Source organism: Saccopteryx leptura, chromosome 13 (assembly GCF_036850995.1).
Source record: "Saccopteryx leptura isolate mSacLep1 chromosome 13, mSacLep1_pri_phased_curated, whole genome shotgun sequence".
Lineage (NCBI taxonomy): Eukaryota > Metazoa > Chordata > Mammalia > Chiroptera > Emballonuridae > Saccopteryx > Saccopteryx leptura.
Genome location: NC_089515.1, coordinates 47,747,422 through 47,771,770, shown reverse-complemented (window position 1 = coordinate 47,771,770; position 24,349 = coordinate 47,747,422). Strand labels below are relative to the sequence as shown.

The 24,349-nt window shown below is 46.1% G+C and overlaps 1 protein-coding gene across 6 annotated transcripts in view; it reads left to right on the top strand.

Moving 5' to 3' along the window:
• Nucleotides 1–24,349, top strand: part of AKAP13 (A-kinase anchoring protein 13) — a 288,721-nt gene that overhangs the window by 145,119 nt on the left and 119,253 nt on the right. For all 6 annotated transcript variants that reach the window (XM_066355280.1, XM_066355281.1, XM_066355279.1 and 3 more), the window contains 3 exons: nt 10,818–11,016; nt 15,056–18,119; nt 21,657–21,793. In XM_066355280.1, the coding sequence (XP_066211377.1) occupies nt 10,818–11,016; nt 15,056–18,119; nt 21,657–21,793 (3,400 nt within the window). The remainder of the gene's footprint in view (nt 1–10,817; nt 11,017–15,055; nt 18,120–21,656; nt 21,794–24,349) is intronic.

The window sequence follows — 24,349 nt, the reverse complement described above, 5'->3', positions numbered from 1 at the left end:
TTGCCCAAAGTCATGAGGCTACAGAGTAAGTAACAGAACCAGGCTCAGCCTCTTAGATGCAGTTGAGATGATGCATGCGTATATGCAGAGCACAGACCCAGCCTGGCAGACACTCGGCTGTCATTCACGGTTATTGTACTGGGTGATGCCGGTCCCTTTCAGGGACTTTGTGTCTATAAGTTCTCACGTCCTTCTTTTGCCACATTTGCACTTAAAACCTGGGTTCGGGATCAGAGGATAGAGTGTACATATTTCACAGTGGAGCCACATGCTGGTGAGCAAGATGTTCTGTTAACATAGTGATTGCCCTTTCAGGGTGCTCTGCAAGTTCTTGACAAGTGGGTCGTCAGTAGCCCATTTGGTACAAAACAATTTGGAGCCTTTGCTTTTGGTTGGAAGGGGGAAAAAATGAAGTATATGTACAAACTTACCTTCAAAATAATAGGCAGGACTTTTTTTTTTTTTTTAAACTTTACGTTCATCTGGCCTAAGCCCTGTCTGTCCATCTATCCATCCATCTGTCCATCATCTGTTCAGCCACCCGTTCATCCTCTTGTTCTCCTTTTCTGCTGTGTGATCGGGTCTTTGTTTTGGTAAAACTAAGGTGGTAGAAGTGAGTGGAAACTAGAAAAAGGGGGAAAGGCATTTTGGTGACATGTTTGGTGACATTGTCAGTCTTTTAACCAAACTAATTTGATTATGACAATTCATCGACCTGGTTTGCAGTAACTTTTTTCTTCATTTTTTTGTGAATTGACCACTCAAGCATTTTTAAGAATTAGGACATTTCATAGTTTTTCTTTTTCATATTTAAGTCATTCAAGTAGTAATTTTAGGATTTCCCCACCTAGCAACATGCTGGAAAATTACAAAATGAAGTTTCTGGGGATAATATTTGTATTTCTGTTAACAGTAACACTAGCTGTCATTTACTGTATTTGTGATAGGCATGTTGTGTGAATTTTTGTATATTTTATCCTCCCCCTACCAGGGGTCTTCAAACTTTTTCTAAAAACCGCCCACTTTTGCAGTGCTGGTCAACCTGGTCCCTACCGTGCAACCAAACAGCGCTGTGATTGGCCCACCATGAAAGCTGGACCGCCCACTAGTGGGCGGTAGGGACCAGGTTGACCAGCACTGCAAAAGTGGGCGGTTTTTATAAAAAGTTTGACGACCCCTGCTGGGGGAGGGCATTGTATCCTCATTTCACCAGGGAGGTAAGGGAGCTGGAGCTGGAGCTGGAACTGGAACCAGGCTGTAACCTCTGAGCCTGTGAGCTTTCACACTGCCTGGGACTTTCTCAGAACATGGATCGGAGTTGGAAGTGGGCTGGAATAACAGGTCATTCCATATGTCTTGTGTTTCCATCTGTCCATTTCTTCTCTCCTTGCTCTATGCAGGCAGATGGCCCCAGCCTGTGACCATTTAGGCCTCAGTTTTTCTTCAAAGAGTTGTGAAACTACACAGCTTAGCCCGTGACAACAAATTCTCTATAGCAATAGTATGTGGCTTTGAAAATGCTTCTAACTTCATTGTAGACCTTGCTGGGAGAAAACGCGAACTTGGAATGTAGGACTTTGTATTTACCTGTGAGCAAATGAGGGATCAGTTGGCACTTTCGACCCTCAAAAGAATCACAGATCTTCGTAGCTTATTACACATTATTTTTATTTGGTCAATTTTGAAGTTTCCTTAAAGGTATACAAACCAGAAGAATGACTTGAAATTTTACCAGCATTTATTAATAGAAATAAAAATGACTCTTAAGCAAGGTAAAAAATAGACATGTTGAATAAACATTTTGGCTCAAATCAGTATGTGACCCAATCTGAATATTATCATCTTAGAATGAAGTTGTGTATGTTAAGAGTAAATGTGAAATACTAAAAATGTAATGAATCCTATATGTGTATTAAAATTCAATAGTTCTGTTTTAGAAGTTTGACTGTATAGTGGAAGAACAAGAGCTTCTCAGCATCACCAGCTTCTACATTGCTCTTGAGTCCTTAAACAGTGTATTTGCTTCCTGCTGGCGCACCAGGGATAGCTCTATAGGGTATTTGCGGCACCTTATTTTTTTTTTCTAACCCATTTCTTTATACCTTTAATTCTGGATTGAGAATTATTTATTAAAGTTATTATACATGGTTTTGGCCATTTTCCCCTTGTAAAATCTGCAGGTAGTGGTGTTGACATTCTGCTTTTAAATTTTTCTTTTAAGGTGTGAACATACAGAGATGTGTTGTAGAATTGGGCTCCTGAAACCTGTATGCTTTTGTTAGCCAGTGTCACCCCAATAAAATCAATAAAAAAAGATGTGAATAATTTACAAATAGAATTTTTTATTAAAAGACATATGATGTAAATGAAAGATGTCTATCTATATATCTATATATATGTAATTTAAAAAATTATTCTATTTAACGACATTATGGACCTCAGATCAACAATTAACTGAGAATATGCTTGTAAGGTTATTAGAAACTTAGCATATCCTTTCTTTGGAGAGCTAGAAATGAAGAGTCATTGGAAATAAGGTGATTACTCAGCCTTACGTGAATAGGACATGTCTGTACCACTGTCCAGTCTTCTGGTCAGCCCCGCCCCACAGCTGGAACGCTAGCCCTTGAAGCACTAGGAAATTAAAGCCCCATTTTCCTCTCAGATTTTTTTAGGAGTAAATAGTAGTGATATAAGGGTAGTTGCCTGATAGTTACCCCACAAGCAAGGTACTGTGCTTTTTAAAAACAATTTTATTAATTTTTTATGTATGATTTTTTTATATTTTAAATCCATCCTTCGATTTTGAGTGAGAGAGAGAGAGACAAAGACAGAGGGGGGGGGAGGGGCTGGAGCAGGAAGCATCAACTTGTACTAGTCGCTTCTTGTGTGTGCTTGACTGGACAAGCCCAGGAACTTGAACCCGTGACCTCAGCATTCTAGGTTGACACTTTATACACTGCGCCACCACAGGTCAGGCTTTCTTTTTTTGTCTCATACTGAGAAACTCCTTTTGTTCATTAGAAGAACTATACCAGTCCAATAGTATACCATATAGTAACAATTTGTCGAGCACTTTGGAGGGCCAGTGCTTTGCCAGCACTTTCACTTGTGTTCATTTAATCTCCCAGTAAACCTGGTATTCCCATTTCACAGATGAGGAAATTGAGCTTCAAAGAAATGTAAGTGGTTGCCCCCCTCATAACCCTCCCAAAAAAGGGAAGAGACTAAGAACATCTGTGCTAAAATTTTTAGTGAATTTGCATGTCCATAAATGCATAACTAGTCTAGCAATGAGGTTGCTACAAACTCCTGATAGTTGAGTAGCCTCCTGTTCATTTTGAGGTGGATCGGGGACCTCACCACCGCCCTGACCTCACCATTTAGCCTCCCCTGGACCGCTGTAAAGAAGTTGTAGTTGCGTTTTTCGGATTCCGTGAAGTTTGGCACTGTTACAATGATGTGGTTTCGTGGATGATATTGGGCCCTCATATAAGGAACTAGGTGCTGCACTTCCTGTAAGAAGAACACTCAGCAAAACACGCCTTTGGGCAGGGCCACCTGGCCTTTGTTCTCCACTCTTAAAGCGGCAGTATAAAGCCTGGACCCAAGTAGGATGGGCTTGCGATATTCGTGGTGCCTGGGCAGCAGCAAGTGAGTACCTTCTGACGCCTTGTTGATCTTCCTTCGTATTGTCTGGCATTTGATCTTTCTGTTGTACCTCAACAAGATGTGTCTTTGAACCCCACTTCCTCTACCCAAAAATGACTAGTGTTGGTTTGACAGGGTTTTACAGTATATTAGTATCAAACCTGAACTTTTTTTGTCAGTTGCACATGCTGGACAAAGTAAAAAGCAGAGATTGATTGGTTATTGGTTGTTGCCTATCAGCTGGAACACTGAGAAGTTAGTTGGAATTCACTCTGGGCTTGCTTTGTGTTTTTCTATAGTTGAAAACTTGCTATGGATCCTATAAAATTTATGGTATTAGACTTACAGTTTGTATTATTTGAATGTGGTTCAAGTTTGAAACTGTTATAGGATAGTTATCACTGTGAAGTGGAAAATCTGGGTACAAATTCTGGCCTTTTCATGTACTAGCTGTGTACTTAGGCAAAGTGTCTTTTAAGCCTGTTTTCTCATGTGAAAAAATGGAAATACACTGATAAATGCTTCAAAGTTGTTGAGTGGAATAAATGTGAGTGATAAACTTCTGGGACTATACTAAGAGTTAGTATTTTTAGTTTTATTATTTTGTTTTACATTCTCTTCATTAAGCTTTGTCCATACAGCTACATGGGCCGGAGCCACAGTGGCTAGCTGGCTGCTACCTCAGGATCTTTGCACTTACTGTATCCCTTTCCTGATAAATCTGTCCCTGTAACTCTTTTTGGTGTAAATAGGGTTCTTCCACAGAGTCACAAGGAGAGCATTTCGGGGACCCACACATAGGAGGATGTGAGCAGTTGTGGTAAGGTTTATCGGAGCAAGAACAACGCGCCCCACCCCCCATGTTTTCTCCATGACGAGGTGTCTGAGCTCTGGCCCACTGCGGGAAAAGTGTAGTTTCGGGGGCCTCAAGCGTAGGAGGACCAGTTCCCAGAGATGCTGTGCCATTTGCCGGTGTTGGCATCTGAGGCTCTAGTGGTCTAGCCGAGCCTATGTCCCCTGTCCGGCCACAGCTGGCGCTATGCTTGGGCCGCACCCTGGCCCGCGGCAAGAAAGCGCGCAGCGCCAACCGCGGGCCCTTGTCCAGCTTTCCGTAATTCCTTGGGCTTGGCAAGAGGAAGCTTTCTTTCAAACCAACCAATCTCTTTCCTGGCTCCTGGCTGGCGTGTGCTGGGCCCTCCCCACCCAGTCCCTTTTCTGGATCTGGGGGGCTCCGTGTCCCTTATCCTCTCCGATCTCTTCCCCATATTTTCCCCGTCAGACTCCGCCCCTTTCTGGGCGCCATTTTGGGTCCTACTGCGCCTGTGCCCAGCGAAGGAATTTTCCCTTTTCTGGTTCTCCCGTCCCTCAGGAGTCTATGGGAAGGGGCTGGTTGTTCGCCGGGAAGATTGGAACGCCCATCTTCCAGCCTGTCCGGGGATTAAGGCCCCTTTGGTGGAGGTGGAGGATCTGGCTCTCCTTCCACACTTAGGTTTAGGTGTACGTAGCCAGTTTTGTTCACATGTGACTAGCTGACAGCCTCCTGTGGGAGCTCCACAGGCTGGCTCTTCCGCGTGCCTCGAGCGGGTGTCACGTGTCCTCAGATTTCCCTGACCACCTATCTGGAGAAGCCACACCACTCCAAGGAGTTTTCTGCCATAAGCACCAGATTTTCTTTAAAGCAGTGTTTTCCAACTGTCAATCCGCGGAGCGGTCATGGTTTGCTCTAGATCTCGTGTGAGTCCGTGAAACAGTTAACCACCTGATGCACAAAGATTAACGATCCCACGTCCCACCCACCAGCACGAAATTTCTGGTGGAGCCGCACAGGTCTGCCGACCAACTGTTGAAAACACTGCTTTAAAGTACTACCTCTGCCCCACGGGTGCTGGCGCAGTGGAGGGAGCAGTGACCTGGAATGCAGGGTTGCAAGTTTGGGTTCGAAATCGGCGTTTGCAAGAAGCAACTGCCAGTTGATGTTTGCCTCTCCTCCCTCCCCCACTTTTCTCTCTCTCCTCTCTCTCCCTCGTCTCTCTAGTATTTTTTTTTTTTTTTAAAAAACCCTAACGTACTTATCTTTACTTGAAATTGTACTCCACTATAATAAGCTCCATTGTAGTAGGTACCTTGGCTGTCCTTTTTTTTTTTTTTTTCCTGAAGCTGGAAACAGGGAGAGACAGTCAGACAGACTCCCGCATGTGCCCGACCGGGATCCACCCGGCACGCCCACCAGGGGCGACGCTCTGCCCACCAGGGGGCGATGCTCTGCCCCTCCGGGGCGTCGCTTTGCCGCTACCAGAGCCACTCTAGCGCCTGGGGCAGAGGCCAAGGAGCCATCCCCAGCGCCCGGGCCATCTTTGGAGCCTCGGCTGCGGGAGGGGAAGAGAGACAGAGAGGAAGGAAGGGGGGGGGGGTGGAGAAGCAAATGGGCGCTTCTCCTATGTGCCCTGGCCGGGAATCGAACCCGGTTCCCCCGCGCGCCAGGCCGACGCTCTACCGCTGAGCCAACTGGCCACGGCTTGGCTGTCTTATTTATTTGATGTATTTCTAGCACCTAGGCGCATAGTGGATAACTGCACGCGTATTTGTTGAATGTTTGGATGAATAAATTTATAATATATAATATTGTGTAAATGGGGTATTTTAAGATATCTTGAAATATGAACTTAATTATACTAACTATACATTTATTTTTTCCAAGTGAAAGGAGGGGAGGCAGACAGACTCCTGCATGTGCCCTACCGGGATCCACCCAGCATGCCCACCAGGGGGCGATGCTCCGCTGTAATAGGAGTCATTCTAGCACCTGAAGCGGAGGCTGTGAAGCCATCCTAAGCGCTCGGACCAACTTTGCTCCAGTGAAGCCTTGGCTGCAGGAGGGGGAGACAGAGAGAGAGAGAGAGAGAGAGAGAGAACAGAGAGGAGGAGGGGTGGAGAAGCAGATGGGCGCTTTTCCTGTGTGCCCTGGTTGGGAATTGAACTCGGGACATCCACACCACTGAGCCAACTGGCCAGGGCCAAAATGCATTTTTAATACCATGACATACTATCTGTAATGTTATTTTTTCAATGGACTTTGGAGATATTTTTTTTGGTAAGTTAAAAATACCTATGTGAACATTTTAAAACAAGTATTCATATAGAGCCTAGTCAATTTTTATATACTGAGAAATAGTATTTTGTATTGTGGAATATTTTGCTTTATAATAGTATTTTGCTTTATGGAGACAGTTCCCTCCTATTTCATAGAATTTAGATTTGCATTTTAAGCTTATATAATGTAAGTTAAGATTCTCTGTGTACTTAGGCTATAATTCTTTTGGAGACTGACCAAGCAGTGGTTAGAACGTCGGCCTGGGGCGCTGAGGACCCAAGTTGGGAACCCTGAGCTCACTGGCTTGAGTGTGGAATCATAGACATAATCCCATAGTCATTGTCTTGAAGCCCAAGGTTGCTGGCTTGAGCAAGAGGTCACACTGGCTTGGCTGGAGGGCTCCCCCGCTCCCGTCTAGGCACATGAGAAAGCAATCAACCAACAACTCAGGTGCCACAACTATGAGTTGATGCTTCTCATCTCTCTCCCTTCCTCTCTCTTAAAAAAAAAAAATCTTCTGGAGTCTTTTCTGCAGACCTTTTTATCGAATATGTGCTAACATGCAAATGATTTTAGTGCTTAAGATACAAGTGTTCAGTAGACTACCTCTGAGTACGTTTTAAAAAATGTAAAGAAACATTTTGTTTTTAGCATTTTTAGCTCATTAATCCACATAAGTTACTGCACTAAATTGCTTGGCCCTCATTCAGCCCTTAGTTGTACGAAACCTTGGTTGGTTTGCCTAAACTTTATTCTCTATCTATTGTATATGTCGAATATTGGGCTTATTACTTAGAAAATTAAAAATGATATTTATTATGAAAGTGCACTGAATAGATACTGCTTTATAGCATATTATTTTAATTACGTGTTATGATTGTTCCCCATTTTTCACATTTGAGTCAGGGAAATCATGTCAGTAAGTTACTGCTGCCCTATCGATGTTGAGGTTTTAGTCATTCTCCATAGGCAGGTGGGGAAGGAGCTAGTCCAGAGCAGGTGAAAAACTATAGGCATCAGGGATAATTACTGAATCAGGTACCTGGGGAGGGCAGGAAGAAACAGAGCCGACCTACCATTTAGAATAGGCAGCCTTGAATTTAGGAGGAATAGGCAGAGGCATCATTTAGTGTATGACAATTGTTTTAACTCCCATTAAATGGCCCCAGGTTTCTCATTAAGAAGGGAGGAAAGGTCACCTGAGAATGAAGGAGACAGGGTTGAGGTCTCCTGCAGATGAGAGTGGTGTGAAGAGAGTGTGTGAGAGAACAGTTGCAATGAATTGTCTTCGGTCTCGAGACAGGCTAGGAAGCAATCTAAGGGACAGTGAGTTGGGAGACCGAAGGTTAGCTCTTGGAGGTAATTGTGGCAACAAAAGCACCTTCCTCTGGAAGGAGAGCACGGCAGAGAGAGATGGGAAATAGGTCGTGGTTACAGAAGGGAATTTCCCAAGGTTTCTATATTAGAAAGGAAAATGTTTGTGCCCTGGTCAGATAGTTCAGTTGGTTAGAGCATCGTCCTGAAACACAGAGGTTGCCGGTTCTATCCCTGGTCAGGGCACATACAGGAGCAGATCCATGTTTCTCTCTCTCATCTCTCCCCTTCTTCTCTCTTTAAAATCAATACAGTAAATGGTAAAAAAAAAAAAAAAAAAGGGGGAGGAAAGGAAAAGGTTTGAGAATTACTAGTGGCAAGTTGGTAGAAAACTAATTTTACTGGGAATGAACTTTATCACTTTCAATTAATTGTCTCTGCCTTGACAGACAGCCCAGTCTGAGCTTGTATCTGGTTCACACCGTAGGGTGGCATGTAAATCAGGTTTTGCTGTCAAAGGCCTTTTTGTATTTGAGTATGGCTATATGTGCTGATCTAAGTAACACACATGTGCCAGTAATGTGTGTCAGACAATTAAGCAGTTAGTGACAATGTCAAACCAAGCTTCAAAGTTGAATTTATGGAGAAGTTGCCACCCCCACATATGGTATAGCTGATTGACTTTTTAACTGAGTCATTCAGTTGAACTTTTAAGTGACTATCTTTCAGGTACTTTTCTACTTGAGGTCACTTTACTCAGAATAGAGCAGCTTGGTAAATACAGAGAACATTTAGCATATCATACACTAAGTTCATTTCAAGCAGCTGTCGGAGAGTCGCTCTTGAGTATGAATGAACACAGCAGTCATTTTGTTTGGGAGCAGCCTTTCTTGTTACTTTCAGCCTGTGTGTGATTTCAGTTTATGTTCAGTTTTCCCACTAGAACATATGTTTAGCTTTCAAATTCTACTTATTCTCTGGTGAATTGTTAATGACAGACAGGTGTGACTTAGTAGCCAAAACACCGGAAAGAGAGTTGAAGTAATATTTCCCACTCATATTTGTCAGTGGGTAACAAGTCTATTATTTATTAATTCTGTACTTTCTTCCACTTTAAAATATAATAATGATCTCAAACATGACCTGTCTCCTTCTCCAGAATCTCTGGCATACTTTACCAATCTACTGGTTATGTATAACCACAAGGAGATTTCATGTTTTGAGGCCTATGTCAGAAATGCTTTTGTACATATGCATGCCTTTGTCTGCTTTATTTGTATATGAGTTATGTTTATAATGATATAAGCTCAAGAAAACTTATTCCTTTTTTAATTGAGAGCAGGGGAGGCAGAGAGACAGACTCTTGCATGTGCCCCGACCCACGCCCCCTGTGGGGTGATGCTCTACCCATCTGGAACATTGCTCTGTTGCTCAGCAACCAATCTATTTTTAGTGCTTGAGGCAGAGGTCAAGGTGCCATCTTCAGCATCTGGGGCCAGCTTGCTGGAATCAATTGAGCCATGGGTGTGGGAGGAGAGAAAAGAGAGGGGGGAGAGAATGGAGAGGGGTGGAGAAGCACATGGTTGCTTCTCCTGTGCCCTGACTGGGAATTGAACCTGGGACATCCACATGTTGGGCAAATGCTCGACCACTGAGCCAACCAGCCAGGGCCAAAGTTCTATCTTTCAATGAAAAAAAAAGTAACTTGAAATTCTTAGAACTAAGTGCTTTATTCAAAGTAGAATCTGATCATTATATTGACAAGTATAACATGATAGGGCATTGTGTACTGCTTACAAAAATTAGGAGATATTTTATCGCTTCGTATTCATTTTGAACTGTCCTCTAATTTTTGTGAGCAGTATAGTAGTTTCTATGTAATGACTTGGAGACTTTTTTTTTTTTTTTTTTTACAGAGACAGAGAGTGAGTCAGAGAGGGATAGACAGGGACAGACAGACAGACAGGAACGGAGAGAGATGAGAAGCATCAATCACTAGTTTTTCATTGCGCATTGCAACACCTTAGTTGTTAATTGATTGCTTTCTCATATGTGCCTTGGCCACAGGCCTTCAGCAGACCAAGTAACCCCTTGCTGGAGCCAGCGACCTTGGGTTCAAGCTGGTGGGCTTTTACTCAAACTAGATGAGCTCGTGCTCAAGCTGGCGACCTTGGGGGTCTCGAACCTGGGTCCTCTGCATCCCAGTCCGACACTCTATCCACTGCGTCACCGCCAGGTCAGGCACTTGGAGACTTTTTAAAGGTGCTTCTTCCACTTACTGTTAACAAAAGTCGGAGTGCCCTTGCCTTGCATGGGTGTAGTGATTTCTCTTCCCAATATAATGGATTGCAATTAGTGTATGGTGTAACCCATTTTAAGAGAAACACTTAATAAGCCTTCTATTGAAAACCAGGCTGGAGCCATCCTCCTTTCATTTCTTTATTATTTGGTTGTTAGCATAATATTAACTATTTTTAGATCCCAGACTTCTTTTTATCTTGATCAAAATGACATTCTTAGGGAGGAATCCTGTAGTTTTTAGTCACCCCATTTGTGGTCTCATGTGAGGAGGATGGAACAGTTATATGCCTGAATCATTGGGGAGCTGTCCAAACTAGGTTTCTCCTACAGAGCCTCAAAGAGCAAACAGGTTAGCGCTTTTACATAAGACTTAGTAGCTTAAACTGTGCTTGGGAGGCAAGAGGTGTCTGTATTAACCGGAGATTGCTGATTGCTTGCTTGCTTGCTTGCTTGCTTGCAGGGAGAATGCTGGAGAACCAGATTCCTGGAGCAGTTTATCCTATGAAATCCCATGTGGAGACTGCTCTGTGAGGCATCACCGAGAGCTGGACGTCTATACATTAACCTCAGACTCCCAGTCACATCATGAACCTTCACTTCCTGCGGACAGTTGCACTGGACATATTTTTAAACTGATGAACATCCAGCAGCAGCTAATGGTAAGGAAGGACATTTCCATTTTTGGGCTTTTGTGCATTTACTCCTTCCCCCAGTGAACCTTGCTATAATTAAAACATGAAAATGCTTCCCTCAAAGATTGCAAAACCTGTACGTAAAGCAGTGTTAGCAATATTCAGTGTTACTACTTAGAGATGCAGAACTAGCATTGGGGTTGTAGCAATCGGGGGCTGAGAAAATTTGTCATTGGAGTCTGCCAGGTTTTTGAAATAATGAAAGAGCCTGATCAGGCAGTGGTGCAGTGGATAGAACGTCGGACTGGGATGTGGAGGACCCAGGTTCAAAACCCCGAGGTTGCCGGCTTGAGCGTGGGCTCAGCAGCGTGGGGTCGCCAGTTTAAGAGCAGGGTCGCTGGCTTGAGCATGGAATCATAGACATGACCCCATGGTCATTGGCTTGAGCCCAAAAGTCGCTGGCTTGAAGCCCAAGGTTGCCAGCTTGAGCAAGGAGTCACTCGCTCTGCTGTAGTCCCCGGTCTAGGCACATATGAGAAAACAGTCACTGAACAACTAAAGTGCTACAATGAAGAATTGATGCTTCTCATCTTTCTCCCTTCCTGTCTGTCTCTTATCTGTCCTTCTCTCTGTCTCTCTCTCTTAAAAAAAAGAAAAAAGAGACAATGAGAGATATTGTGTCTATAGACACATTGTAGATACAGAAATATGTAACAACCAGAACTAAGTTTTCCTGGCAGGAGAGGATACATTTGTTGGTTTAATTTTATAAAACTAAATGAGCAGAGTAGCTTTTGATCCTTTTGCTAAAGAACAGGAACCAGATTACGCAGAAAAAAGCCTTTTCACAACTATTTCAATGAGTTATATGATAGGGCTGCTATATTTAAATCGATAGTTGTATATGGTAAAAAGATCACTAAAAAAATAAAGATTGTATAATCCACTCAAAAACTTCAAGATGAAGTTGTTGCCAGACATAAAAACATTAAGACTCCCTGGTTGCATCTGTTATGGACAATACAAGCGTCATATGGGTGCATCTCTTGGCCATAACATCTGAAAGGCTAAGTTTAGATCATTTTTCCACCCAGTTTATTTCAGAGATGATTTGATTTGGAAAAAGCTTGATGATAATTTCATTTAAGGTCGTCTAGGGTCAGTTCAATGCCAGAGGCTTCTTTGGAAGCAGGCATTGTATCTGCGACCAGCTGGCCGACACCCTTCATGGTGGGGCTGTGCGGTGACCTAGCCTCTGCCCTTCTGAACCACGTTTGTTCCAGAACAGGTGTCATTTTATTTTCCTCTGAGTGACTGCCAGGCAGTCACATTTTCCTGTAGATTTTTTCTTCCTAAGTGGAGTGTAGTCCAATTGAAAACACCAGTTCAAAGCTACCAGCAACGTATGGGAATAGTTGACAAAAAAAATCATGAGAAATTAAAACTGTCAGAGGATGCGTGTGTTAGGAGCGTCTCACATTTTTCAAGCAGCACCACTTGTTTCTCCAAATCTCTTATCTATTAATGTTCACCTTTTTTTTTTAATTTAATGAACTGCTTTTGTAATTGTTGGGAAACTTATACACTCAACAGGAACCAGAATCAAGCTAATTTCGAGTATGCTAAGGAACATAGCACAGAAGTTGTAATGGAAATCCATTTTTCCTGCGGTCTTTTATTGGAAGGACTTTAGTGAGCATAACACATTTTCCGCTTGCGTGTGTAAACTTGACAGTAGACCCCGTGAGCCGGCAGAAGTGGTCTGAGGGTGGAGTGATGTAGGCTCAGTCTGGTTCCTGAGCGAGCAAGTGAATGGGAGGACAGTGGACCATAGGTGTGCACGGAGTTACTGCAGTAGGTCAGATAATGAGTAAAGAGCAAACCAGGCATTTTAAGACCAATTTTTAAGGACTGAACAAATAGGATTATTATAAAAATCCCTGAAATTATGATATAGAGGCACACTCACCCTAAAGATCATCCGCATTTGTTTTTCTACATTTTTCCTAAGCCTTGTCTACATGTCCATGTTGATTTTTGGCGTCATTATAACCTTAGATTAACTAGGGGTTTAAGTTTTTTCTACATCTTGTTATAATTATTTTTCTCTGAGTTTACTTTGGTCTTCATTGTTAAAGCATTTTCCATCAGTTTGATCAACCATGATTCTTTTAACCATTACCATGCAGTGGATTTATCTCTTTACGTTCTAAAAAGTACATTAAAGTGCAAAAACTATTTTTTAAATGACCTATAATATTCTCAAGCCACGGAACCATCTGAAAATAATCAACAATTAGGTATTACTAGTTGGCTATTATTATTGAATATTTAGTAGGATCAGACAGCAGAGGAACTGCTGTTATCAAAAAGTAAAGAATAGCCTGACCAGGTGGTGGTTCAGTAGATAGAACGTCAGACTGGGATGTGGAGGACCCAGGTTCAAAACCCTGAGGTTGCCAGCTTGAGTGCAGGTTCATCTGGTTTGAGCAAGGCTCACCAGCTTGAGCCTAAGGTTGCTGGCTTGAGCAAGGGGTCACTTGGTTGGCTGTAGCCCCCCCAGTAAAGGCACATATGAGAACACAATCAATGAAAAGTAAAGACTATCTAGCATGCCACTGTTCTTGAAATTATGACCTGTAACTAAAATTGCTGGGTTAGATTGAGTGGAGCATATTTTGGGGGTTAAAGGGCACTGGAACTCCTCAGTAAGAATTTCGAGCACACCTGACCAGGTGGTGGTGCATTGGATAGAGCATTGGACTAGGATGCCGAGGATCCGGGCTCGAGACCCCAAGGTCGCCAGCTTGAGCGCGGGCTCATCTGGCTTGAACAAAAAGCTCACCAAGGCTCGAGCAAGGGGTTACTTTGTCTGCTGAAGGCCCGTGATCAAGGCACATATGAGAAAGCAATCAATGAACAACTAAGGTGTCACAATGAAAAACTGATGATTGATGCTTCTCATCTCTATCCGTTCTTGTCTGTCTGTCCCTATCTATCCTTCTCTCTGACTTTCTCTCTGTCTCTGTTAAAAAAAAAAAAGAATTTAGAGCACAAGAGCTTCTACCTGTGTCTTGTGATGAGAGAACATTTCCCCAGCTGTGTAGGATTTGTTTTCATTGGTGCACACAAAGTGGGGTGGAGTCAGCCTCTGCCCCTCGTTTGAAGATAGTCACAGCTTTTTACAAAGAAGGTTTTTGTGTATTTGTTTATTTGTTTTATTCAGTGAGAGGAGGGGAGGCAGAGAGACAGACCCCCTACTTGCGCCCTGACTGGGATCCACCCAGCAAGCCCACTAGGGGGTGATGCTCTGCCCAGCTGGAGCATTGCTCTGTTGCTCAGCTACCGAGCTCTTCTTAGTGCCTGAGGCGAAGGCTATGGAGCCATCGTCAGTGCCCGGGGCCAACTGCTCCAATCGCGTCATGGCTACAGGAAGGGAAGAGAGAGAGAGAGAGAGAGGAGAGAGAGAAGCAAGAGATAGAAGGGTGGAGAAGCAGATGGGCACTTCTGTGTGCCCTGACCAGGAATTGAACCCAGGACATCCACACACTGAGCTGACACTCTACCACTGAACCAACCAGCCAGGGCCTTAAGTTTATAATATAGCCTGACCTGTGGTGGCGCAGTGGATAAAGCGTCAACCTGGAAACACTGAGGTTGCCAGTTCAAAACCCTGGCTTGCCTGGTCAAGGCACATATGGGAGTTGATGCTTCCTGCTCCTCCCCCTTCTCTCTCTCTCTCTCTCTCTCTCTCTCTCTCTCTATCTCTCTCTTTCTCTCTCTCCCCCCTAAAATGAATAAATAAATAAATAAATAAATTAAAAAAAAAAGTTTATAATATAGAGAATAGTCATCTTATACATTCTTGACAATTCCAGCAGATACGATAACTGATAGCAGGAACAAGAGCAAAGCTATTTGTATTTTATTTAGATAAGCTTATCATGGGAGCTTAGAAGGGCTGGAATGGTATCGTGTTCTCTCCAACAGGATTTTGGTTTATAGGTGTCAGGAGCTTTTTTCCCATGAATAGTTTTTAAAAAAAATATCTTTCATTTCCTTTTAGAAAACAAACCTCAAGCAGATGGACAGTCTTACGCCCTCAGTGGTGACAGCGCAGGATCCTTCCCTGCTCCCCGCCCAAGATACAGATGACGCCCTTCTTCCCTGCGCCTCCATGTCCATGGAAGGCCAGCAGCTTTCCTCTTCTCCTGTGCAGACGGGGAGCTCTCCGTGCCCCCCCGGGAGCACTGCCGGGCAGATTGAACAGTCCCCGGATGTACCCAGTGTGGGTACGGAAGGGAGTGCAGGCTGTTCCTGCAGGAAGGAGAATGAAGGTGTGGAGAGAAAAGAGGAAGAGGCGGAGCCAGCCCCTACTGTGGACTCTAAAACTGTGTCTGATCCCGACAGCTGCCTTCAGAGCACGTCTGATTGCGGAGGCCGGGGGACAGAAGACTTTGCAGCTGGGGAAATCAGAAGTGGAGAAACCGGAACAGAAGCTGCAGTGGCCACAGCCCAAGGGTCTCTGAACAGTGGAGATGGTGCCCTGCCAGGGGGCGCGGGCACGCGGTCAGGCACGGCCCAGCACGTCTCTGGAGGGGAGAGGGCAGTCAGTTCCGCAGTGGACGCCAGTGTCCCCGAGACTGCAGGGGACACGGAGCATGGGTTCGTCAACCCAGATGCCACCACCCAGAAGAAGGTGCTCGAAGTAGGGGAAAGTACAGAGGAAAGATTTGAGAGCCCGAACGTCAGCACAGCTGGAGCCTCTGATGGGAAAGGCACAAAAAAGCTTGTGGATAAAGCCATCGTTCCAAACTGTATTTCTGCCACCAGGTCCCTGGATGGGGACAAACCTGCTGAGTCTTTACGTGCATTGAGTAATGGAGAAACTTCTCCTGAAAACACTGCGGAAACTGAAACTTCAAGACGTTGTGGAGGGAGTGCTGGCCCTGCAGTAGGTCCGAACCCTCTCGTCACCCCAGCTGCTGCAGATGACGAGATTGTGAACGGCTTTGAACCAGACACTCCCTTAGCAAACACACGTGGGGCAGTGTCGCACTCTGATTTTACCCTCCCCGGGCCACGCAAAGATGTTACGCCAAACCAGACACCAGAAATGAATTCATCTCAGGTTCAGAGTCAGAATGGCAAACCCCTGGACGGCTCTACAACTGGAGACTGCAGACGTCATGCTGCCCCTGCCTGTCAGCAGAGCACAGTGACGTCTGGTGGCGTGTTAGCTGCAAAGCACCGTGATGACACACTTACCCAGCCTGAACTCAGCACTGCAAGGCCACCCGACACACAGGACCCGCCCACTGCCGTCTGCTCGGACCCTGTGAGAGACGTCCAGGAAGATGTGGGTGTTTGCCCTCTCGAAGTTTCAAATAAGGAGGGCCAAGTGAGACGTTTGAGCTTGGGAACCTGTTTAACAAATACACTTGAGGTGGTTCCACACCCACATGCCCTCTCCAAAGCACAGGAAGACCCGATGCTGGGCCCGGCAGCGGCCCCATCGGGCAGGACTTTCTCTCTGGCAGGCAGTCCAGGCAGTGAATCAGTAACCAGAGATGACGCACTTTCTCTTGTCCCCTCCCAGAAAGAAGAGGGAACAGCAACTCCTAAACCACGTCCTGCAACAGATCGTGGAGATGGCAGAGATTTGAGTGACCCGGATAAGCAGTCACTAGAAGACAGAGCAGCAGGCCCAGCCACGGGCTCCGCTGGTCCGGACCCTCGGCCCAGTATGGGGAATACCAGCCCTGTAGGACTTTCTGGGGAGCAAGAAGGGCCCTGCCTCTCAGCGGCCCCTGAAGTTACGAATGTCGAGGGAGACTCTGACTCTTCCCTGCTCCCTGTAGGTCAGGCCCCTTTGGCCTCTGATTCCAATTTGGCTGAAGAAGGGAAAAATCCGGTGGTTCCTGAAAGCTCCGCAGCACAGGGACAAGATGACAAGTTTAAAGCAGTGACCTGTTCCTGTGTTAAGGAAGACACTTCAGGAATGTTGCAGGAAGAGCAGAGAACAGACCCTCCTGGGCAGGAGTTCCCAGGAGTCCACAGAGAACCCAGCTCAGCCGCCTGGGCTGAGGACAAAGCACTTGAACACGGTAACTCATGGGGCACACCCTCGGCCTGCCCGAGCGCAGAAACTAAACACAACAAGGAAGTGGCCCCACCAGTCTCGCTGCCGAGCGAAGGTGGGGCTGCCCAGAGCCTGGTGCCGCCGGGAGCAGGCCCGGCTGCTGACGCGAGCCAGGAAGCCCCGGGCGCAGAGCAGCGCGGCTTCCCTCTGCCACCAGGTCTGTCGCCAGATGGGTCGGAGGCTCTCAGTCACAATGGATCTTTTGCTCTGGCTGTTGGAGTGAAACACACTCAGACCCAGGAGAATATCACGGCTTGTGGGGCGGGTGGAAACATGGCGTTGGATGTTACGGTGGTTAATGGAACTGTCGAAGCCAGAGGGAAGGGGCCATCCCTCAATGCCCAGGACCTCCTGGTTCCAGAAGTCTTGCTGAGCCAGGAGGAGAATGGGATCCAGGCTTTGTCGGAAGCTGTATCGGACCAAGGTGTGACCGACCTGCAGGCTGCTGCGCCCCCCGAGGAGGTGGCTCTCGGCTGCGAGAAAGGGAAGCTGGAGGGAGCTGACCTCAGCGGTCGCATGGGCGACAGTGAGGAGGCGCAGATGAAGGATGACGCACCTCAAGCCCTCCCCACAAAGACAGAGCTCTCGGTCAGTGATGGCAAGGCCCCGAGCAGGGCCAGGGACGCTCCCCCTGAGCTGCACGCCGTGTCCGCCAAGGCTGGGCGTCCGCCCAAGGGGGCAGACTTGATCGAGGAGGTGGCGAGCCGAATAGTGGACGCCGTCATCGAACGAGTCAAGGCCTCGGGGGCCCTGCTCTCCGAGGGGGACAGCAGTCACGTGTCACCGCTGGGCCCTTCTGAGTCGGATCCGGGCACTGGACTGCTGGAGAGCACTCCTGCGGGGACAGCGCTCACTCCCCTGTCTGGGGAGGCCCCACCGATGGGCAGTGTTCCAGAAGGAGCCCCTGGGCACCCTGCACCAGGTCGTGCTGGGAGGAACGAGCCAGAGAAGATAACGGGGCCTGCTCAGGGACCTGGGCCAGCAACAGGTGAGCAAAGCAGGACACCAAGTTAACAACTTGAGGGACAAATTCCCTCAAGAGCCTTTGTGCTGTACCAGGAGAAACCCAGATGTCTTTCCTGTTTAGAGGTCTTGCATTATTTGGGTAGGTTGCCGAGTTCCTAGTCACCACCAGCAGGAGAGGCAGGTCACCTCAGGCTCAGACCGAGTTTGCTTCCTGTGTTACAGACTCCTGGCCTGACGGCTTCAGTCTGTAAGTGTGTCACACGGGGGCAGTTGGGCCTTCCTGACCTGGAACCCCATGTCTCCTAGGTTACTGGCCTCTCAAATGGTGCAGGGGTTCACAGGGGCTTTTATTTGCACGGCTCAGTCCTCTTCTGAGAGCCGTCAAAAACAGTGCGGGAAAGTTGTGTTTTCTTTACTGGCCTGAAGAGCCTGCCTTTCCCTGTCCTCCTCGTCTGTGTTCTTAGCAAATCGAGAGCCAGAGCGTGTTTCAGGAGTAGCTGCAGTATGGTCCTGAGCCGATGACCCAGCATCCCAAGTGGTGGCATTAGGTCATTGGTTGGGGCTGGTGGGCCGGGGGTGCTCCCTCCTTTCCCTGCTAGGGAGGGGGCAGGCCTGCACTGTGGCCGTTGCTCTCAGGCAGTGGGCTGGGAACACAGGCACTGCATGGGGCAGGGGTAGATGCAGGATTTCCGCCCCAGCCCAGCCGGCCTGGCTGCTGTCACAGGGCAGACGTGCTGTCTGCTTATCTTGGTGGAGCAGCTGCACGGAGCTGATTGCTCATACAGCCGCCTGCTCCTTCTGCGGGTAACCGTGTCCAGAGGTGCCGAGAGACCGCGGCTGCTCTGTGGGGACCCACTCGGAATAGAACTGCCTATGGGGGTCGGGGCCGAAGCTGAGACGGTTGGCCCAGCGTCACTCCCAGACGCGCTCGAGGCCAGTGCCACCCACCTTGATCCCAGGACCTGTCACCAGGTGTGGACAGGACCCGTCCCCATGCTCGCCCCCAGGCTTTTGTAGGTAAGTGGTAGCTGCGTTTGTTTTCATCGTTTGGTGTTTTTGCTTGTTTTACCCCTTCGGTTTTTACAAACCCCTTTCAGAGTAGTACGTGTTGAGAGTGTGGGTGTGGGCGTGGAGAAATGAGCAAACAGAACGAGGAAAGAAGTTCCTGTAGGAACTAGGGCAGCGCCAGCACAGTTGTCATTCTCCCCGAGGACGTGTCTTAACCATTTATGAACAGCCCTCGCCCCAGCTGAGGGGTTTGAGACACTGCAGGCTGCAGTAATATATTTTTGGTGATTTTACGATTTTAGTTTTATTAGTGTTGTGTATTGTTAGAAGTTACTAGTGTTGTGTGTTGGCTGCTCTCTCAGAATTTAAATGAGAAGGTCTCTGGTTTTTAAAATTAGGCACAACAACAAGTCTATTTTGGGGCCCCTGTAGGTTGACATTTCAGAAGGGCTGTAAGCTGATGCCGGCCGGTTCCTTCCGTTTGCGTGCTGCGTCTTGGCCACTTGGGCTGGGATGATTTTAACCCAGGGCAAGGGTGAACTGTATGAGCTTTAGTGCCCTCTGAGAAAAGGCAGGCGGCAGGGATAGGTTAAACTTCGACATTTATTAGTACATAACTATAGTGAAGATGCTAAGAAGTGAATATTAAGATTTTCAGGTTTTAGGAAGAAAAATGAGATCAGTGATTCTGGGGTTGGGGTTGGTTGAAACGTGTGGGCGAGTTACTAGTTCTGCTCCCAAGAGGAGTCATATGTGCTGGTGCTCGTGGTGTCAGATTACAGAGAGAAGTAGCCAGTGATGAAAATCTGTGCTTTTCTTTGGAAAAGAGCATGGATAGGGGAAAGTCCCTGGTCACATTGCCCTGGAAGAAAAAGCACCTGAGTGTGATCTCAGAACAGAAGGGTATTTTCTAGGAAGTTTATCTTCCGTTCATGAGTATACACCATCCTGTTTTATGTGTGAGGGACTTGAATTTAACTACTGGTTTGGATGGTACTGGCTTCTGTTTTTATTTGCAGGTGTAGATCAACCAAGTAGAAATTGAAATGGGGAAAGCATTCAGCTTCCAGTTAGAAAGAGGGGATGTGACCCTCCAGCCTTCCAGAGTGTTGGTCACGGTGCTCTGGGAAGCGAGGTGCCCATGGCCGAGCCAGGCCGGCCCTGCGGAGAGGGCCAGCACGCGGGAGGGCCCAGTCACCCCTGTTTACCCTGTGACTGGCTGCTCCTGGTCAGAAATACACATTATCAGTTGAGGGGTGTAGGATCGTAAGTTTGTGCCAAAAATCACATCCCCAAATAAATAAAATAAAACTCAACAACACCAAAAAAAAAAAAAAAAAAAAAAAATGACTGACTCACTTTGAAATGTTTTGATTAAGGAATACTTCTAAGGGCATTGCTTAGCCAGATTTTTAAATTTAACCACATTTTTTTTAAAAATATAGGACAGATTTTGGTTTTTCGGATTTCCTTGCCTATTTTTAAATTGCTAGTAAGATTATCTAATTATGAGAGCAAAGAGAGAAGAGATTTATAAACATTTGTTTATAGAAATGTAGCTTGCCTAAATTCATGTGTGTCACAATTTGCTATTAGAACAAAATCTTAGTATAATTTGTTCTTTGGAGAAATAAACCTCTCTGCTCTCTGGTGTAGGTGACAGTTTTCTCTGCCAGTGTTGCAATATGATTAGATTAACAACCACAGAAAATTTTCCACATGAAATTGAGGTGACAGTTCTATTTGTATTTGTATTATCAAGGTGGATTGTGACTATTCAGTCCCCTTTAAAGAAGTGTCAAAGCCTAAATTTGCTTCAGACATCATTTTATCACTTCCTTCCTGTATTTGCTTGACCGTGTGGTGGTCAGGTAACATAACCCACTACTGTCGGGGCTGTGTTGAGCATAATTCTAAAGAAGACGCGTAAATGCTTTTTCTTAAAAAGAAAAAGGATTTGCTAGTATGTGATTGTCTTGGTTTGGAAAGCAACAAAAGTTAAAAAAATAGCTACTAGAATAGTTCAGTCTATCTAGTGCAGCTCTGAGTAAATGTGTTATGGAGTATTTTGTGAAGAAAGACTCTTTCCAAAGGTTTTATCTCATTGCCAGCGGTTCTTTCATTTTTGTCCTGTGCAAATACAAACGTCTCTTGCCTCTTGGATGATGGTCAGCATGGAACACTTAGCTTCAGCTGTTAATCTGTTACCTTGGAGCTTGTGACTTGACTTTTCCATGTGTAAGTCAGCAGCACACTCTGATTTGTCATGAAAAGTCAGTAGTGAAAATGGAAGGTCAGTAGACATGGGGTTGGACCTGCTCTTAGCTACAGATCCCTGCGGAAGCTCGGCAGAGGCATGCGGCCCTGCCACGAAGGAATAATAACAGTTCAGCACAGGGGCAGAAATGACACCAACTCCTGAAGAATACTTTCCCATTTACCCTGAAGCAAAACCAAACAAAATGCACACAACCTGGGGCATGTTGTACAAACGGTAAGGCCCAGGGATCAGTTTTTCACATGCACTTTGTGACCCCCGTGTCCTCTTCAGAAATGCCAGACACAAGAGCTGACGATGAAGTGGACTTTCTGAGCAATGTCAGACACAGGTCGGTGTCTGAGGAGGGGGCTGTCGGCGACCCAGCTGCTCCGCCGAAGAGGACGAGTCCAGGCCTGAAGCCCCAGGCGGTGAGTGGCCCCAGGTCTATTCCAGCACAGGCCGTGTTGAGCGTGGTGGTCTGGTGTGTCTGATTGAATGGCCTTTTATTTTGTTTGGGGGAATGTTTTTCACAGTAGTTTCCCCCCTCTCTCGTCTTGTTCCGTTACACAGAGTGTGGCTATGTTGTAGTAAAGTGTTCATAAACGGCGTGCACCACAGGACAGAGTTCTGTCACGGGCCTCCCCACGTGGATCCCTTGCGGCTTGTAACGAAAAAGATTTATTTTCCCTCTGAGCGCAGGACTTTTTAGTTTCTCATCAGGTTTAATGGGTTACAAAATGACAATTACCACCAATGGGATCTGTTAACTCTTTATAAACCTGACTCTCTTTTTCTTTATATAGAAACTGATAGCAGCAAAAATGAGGTTTTAAGCTTTCAGCTCAATAATATCTGTCTACACTATGAAATGTGTCGTTTTTAAAGTGACTTAAAAAATATTTAGTGGCTGTTTTTTCATAGCATTTTTATTGAAATGTAATTCACATACCATAAAATTCACTCGTTCATGTAAAGTGCACAGTTGAATTTTAATAGATTTACAGAGTCGTGCAATTGTCATCATAGTCTAATTTTAGAACATTGTCATTATCTAAAAGAAACCCTGCTGTTATTAGCAGTCCACCCCTCCATCCCCTAGCTCCTAGTGGTCACTGAGCTCTCTGTCTGTGGCGCTCATGAAGATGGGATTGTACAGTATGTGGTATTCTGTGACTGGCTTCTTTCACTTAGCCCAGTGTTTCGAGGTTCACCGTGTTGTAACATTGATCACTATTTCATTTTTCCCCCTGTTGTTAAGTGACACTCCATTGTACAGATATACCAGGTTTTGTTGTACGTTTGGGCTGTTCACGCTGGTTAAAAAAAAGAAAAAAAATCTTTTCAAACTGAAAAATGAAGTTACTGGACTACTACATCATACTGCCTCTTAGAAAATCTGTCTTCCTTGTGTAGTACGGTTGGTGCACTGGTTTTCTTCAGAGGGCCAAGTGGTAGGTGGTATATTTTCTTAGAGTCCCAGAAGGTAAACAGCAGGGTACCCTCCCAGATTTTGATTCAAGTGTACGCACTGCGATAAACAAGCCTGGCGTTACCGGAGTGCGGTGGTAGGGAGGCGCTGACTGCTCTGCCCACTCCTATGACAGATGATGTCATGACTAATGCCTGGGTGGCTGCTTGTGTGCCAGGCCTTATTCAGGCAACGCTGCTCTTGCCTCTGGGGAAAGAAAGAGAACACACCCTGCATGGGGACATGTGTCTTTGTTTCCAGAGCCCCTAAAAACAGAGAAGGAACAAACTCATATCCTTGAATTCAAATGCCTGTTTCTTAGTCCCCGTCCTGACACGGCCATTAGCGTCACTGAATACAGCTCAGCCCTTTACTTCCCCAGGAGAGATCTATCGTAATTGTGTCTTGTCTATTATAAGGAAGAAATCAAGAGTCCCTTATCTCTTTCTGGTGCTCTCTTTTCCTTTAGTGATATTGACAAAGGTCCTATTCCTCTGGTGGGTCGGCATGCCTCATTTTATAGATGCAGGTGTTAGACGTTCAGAGAGTCACGTGAGTATCTGAAGGTGAGGCCCTGCCAGGAGAGCACATGGCATTTGATTCCTTACTCAGGATTCACACAACAGGGCGCGTTTCCTCTTGACTTTCCTCCCGAGGCCTGGGAGACTAGAGGATGTGTTTTAAGGAGCGTCTGGTGGGTTAGAGCCCTGTAATCTATTGATGGGGGGACGCCTTGTGCCACTGTGTCTAGTTGGAGAAAGCCTATGTTGATGGAATTTTCAGTTATTAAAGACTGTGGACATTTCTGCGTTCGTAGCATCGTAGTGGTGTGGAATCTGACCACTCCCCCCTCCCTGCTGCTCTGCCCGACTTGCCCCGTGGGCTGTGACCGTAGGGAGAAAGTGTGGGCGTGTTAGTGTTTCCCAGGTGCCCCTTTCCCCCGTGGAACCCTCCACACGCCTTGTTCACGGTGTCGATTTTCACCAGGCCAGCAAGGAGGAGTCACAAACTCTTTGTGAAGTACAGACAGTAAATAGTTTAGGCTTTTCGGGATGCACAGGCTCTGTTTTAACTAGCCAGCTTTGCTGTTGCAGTGTGAAAGCGGCCTTGGGCTTCACTGTACACAAGTGTGATTTTGTTCCTGTAAAGCTTAATTTATAGACACTAAAACCTGAATCTCATAGTGTTCATGTGTGAGGAAATGCTCTTCTTTGAATATTTATTTTTTTAGTCATTTAGAAACGTAAAATCTACTTTTAGCTTTTGTCCGAGGCTGTGCAAAAACAGGCAGTGGGCCCCTGGCTGCAGTGTGGGCCTTGGGCCCGGAGAAGAGGCAGCGGGGACGGCTGGAAAGAAGGCCTGTTTGGTCAGTTGTGTGGCTGGTTCTGTGCTGAGGGCTCTAGTTTTCACGGCAGGTTGGGGGCAGAGAGTTCAGATCTGTGTCTCTAAGAACGAGCTCTTTGGCTGAGCCTGTCCACAGTCCACTGTCCTCATCTCTGTTTGTCTTTGTCGTTAA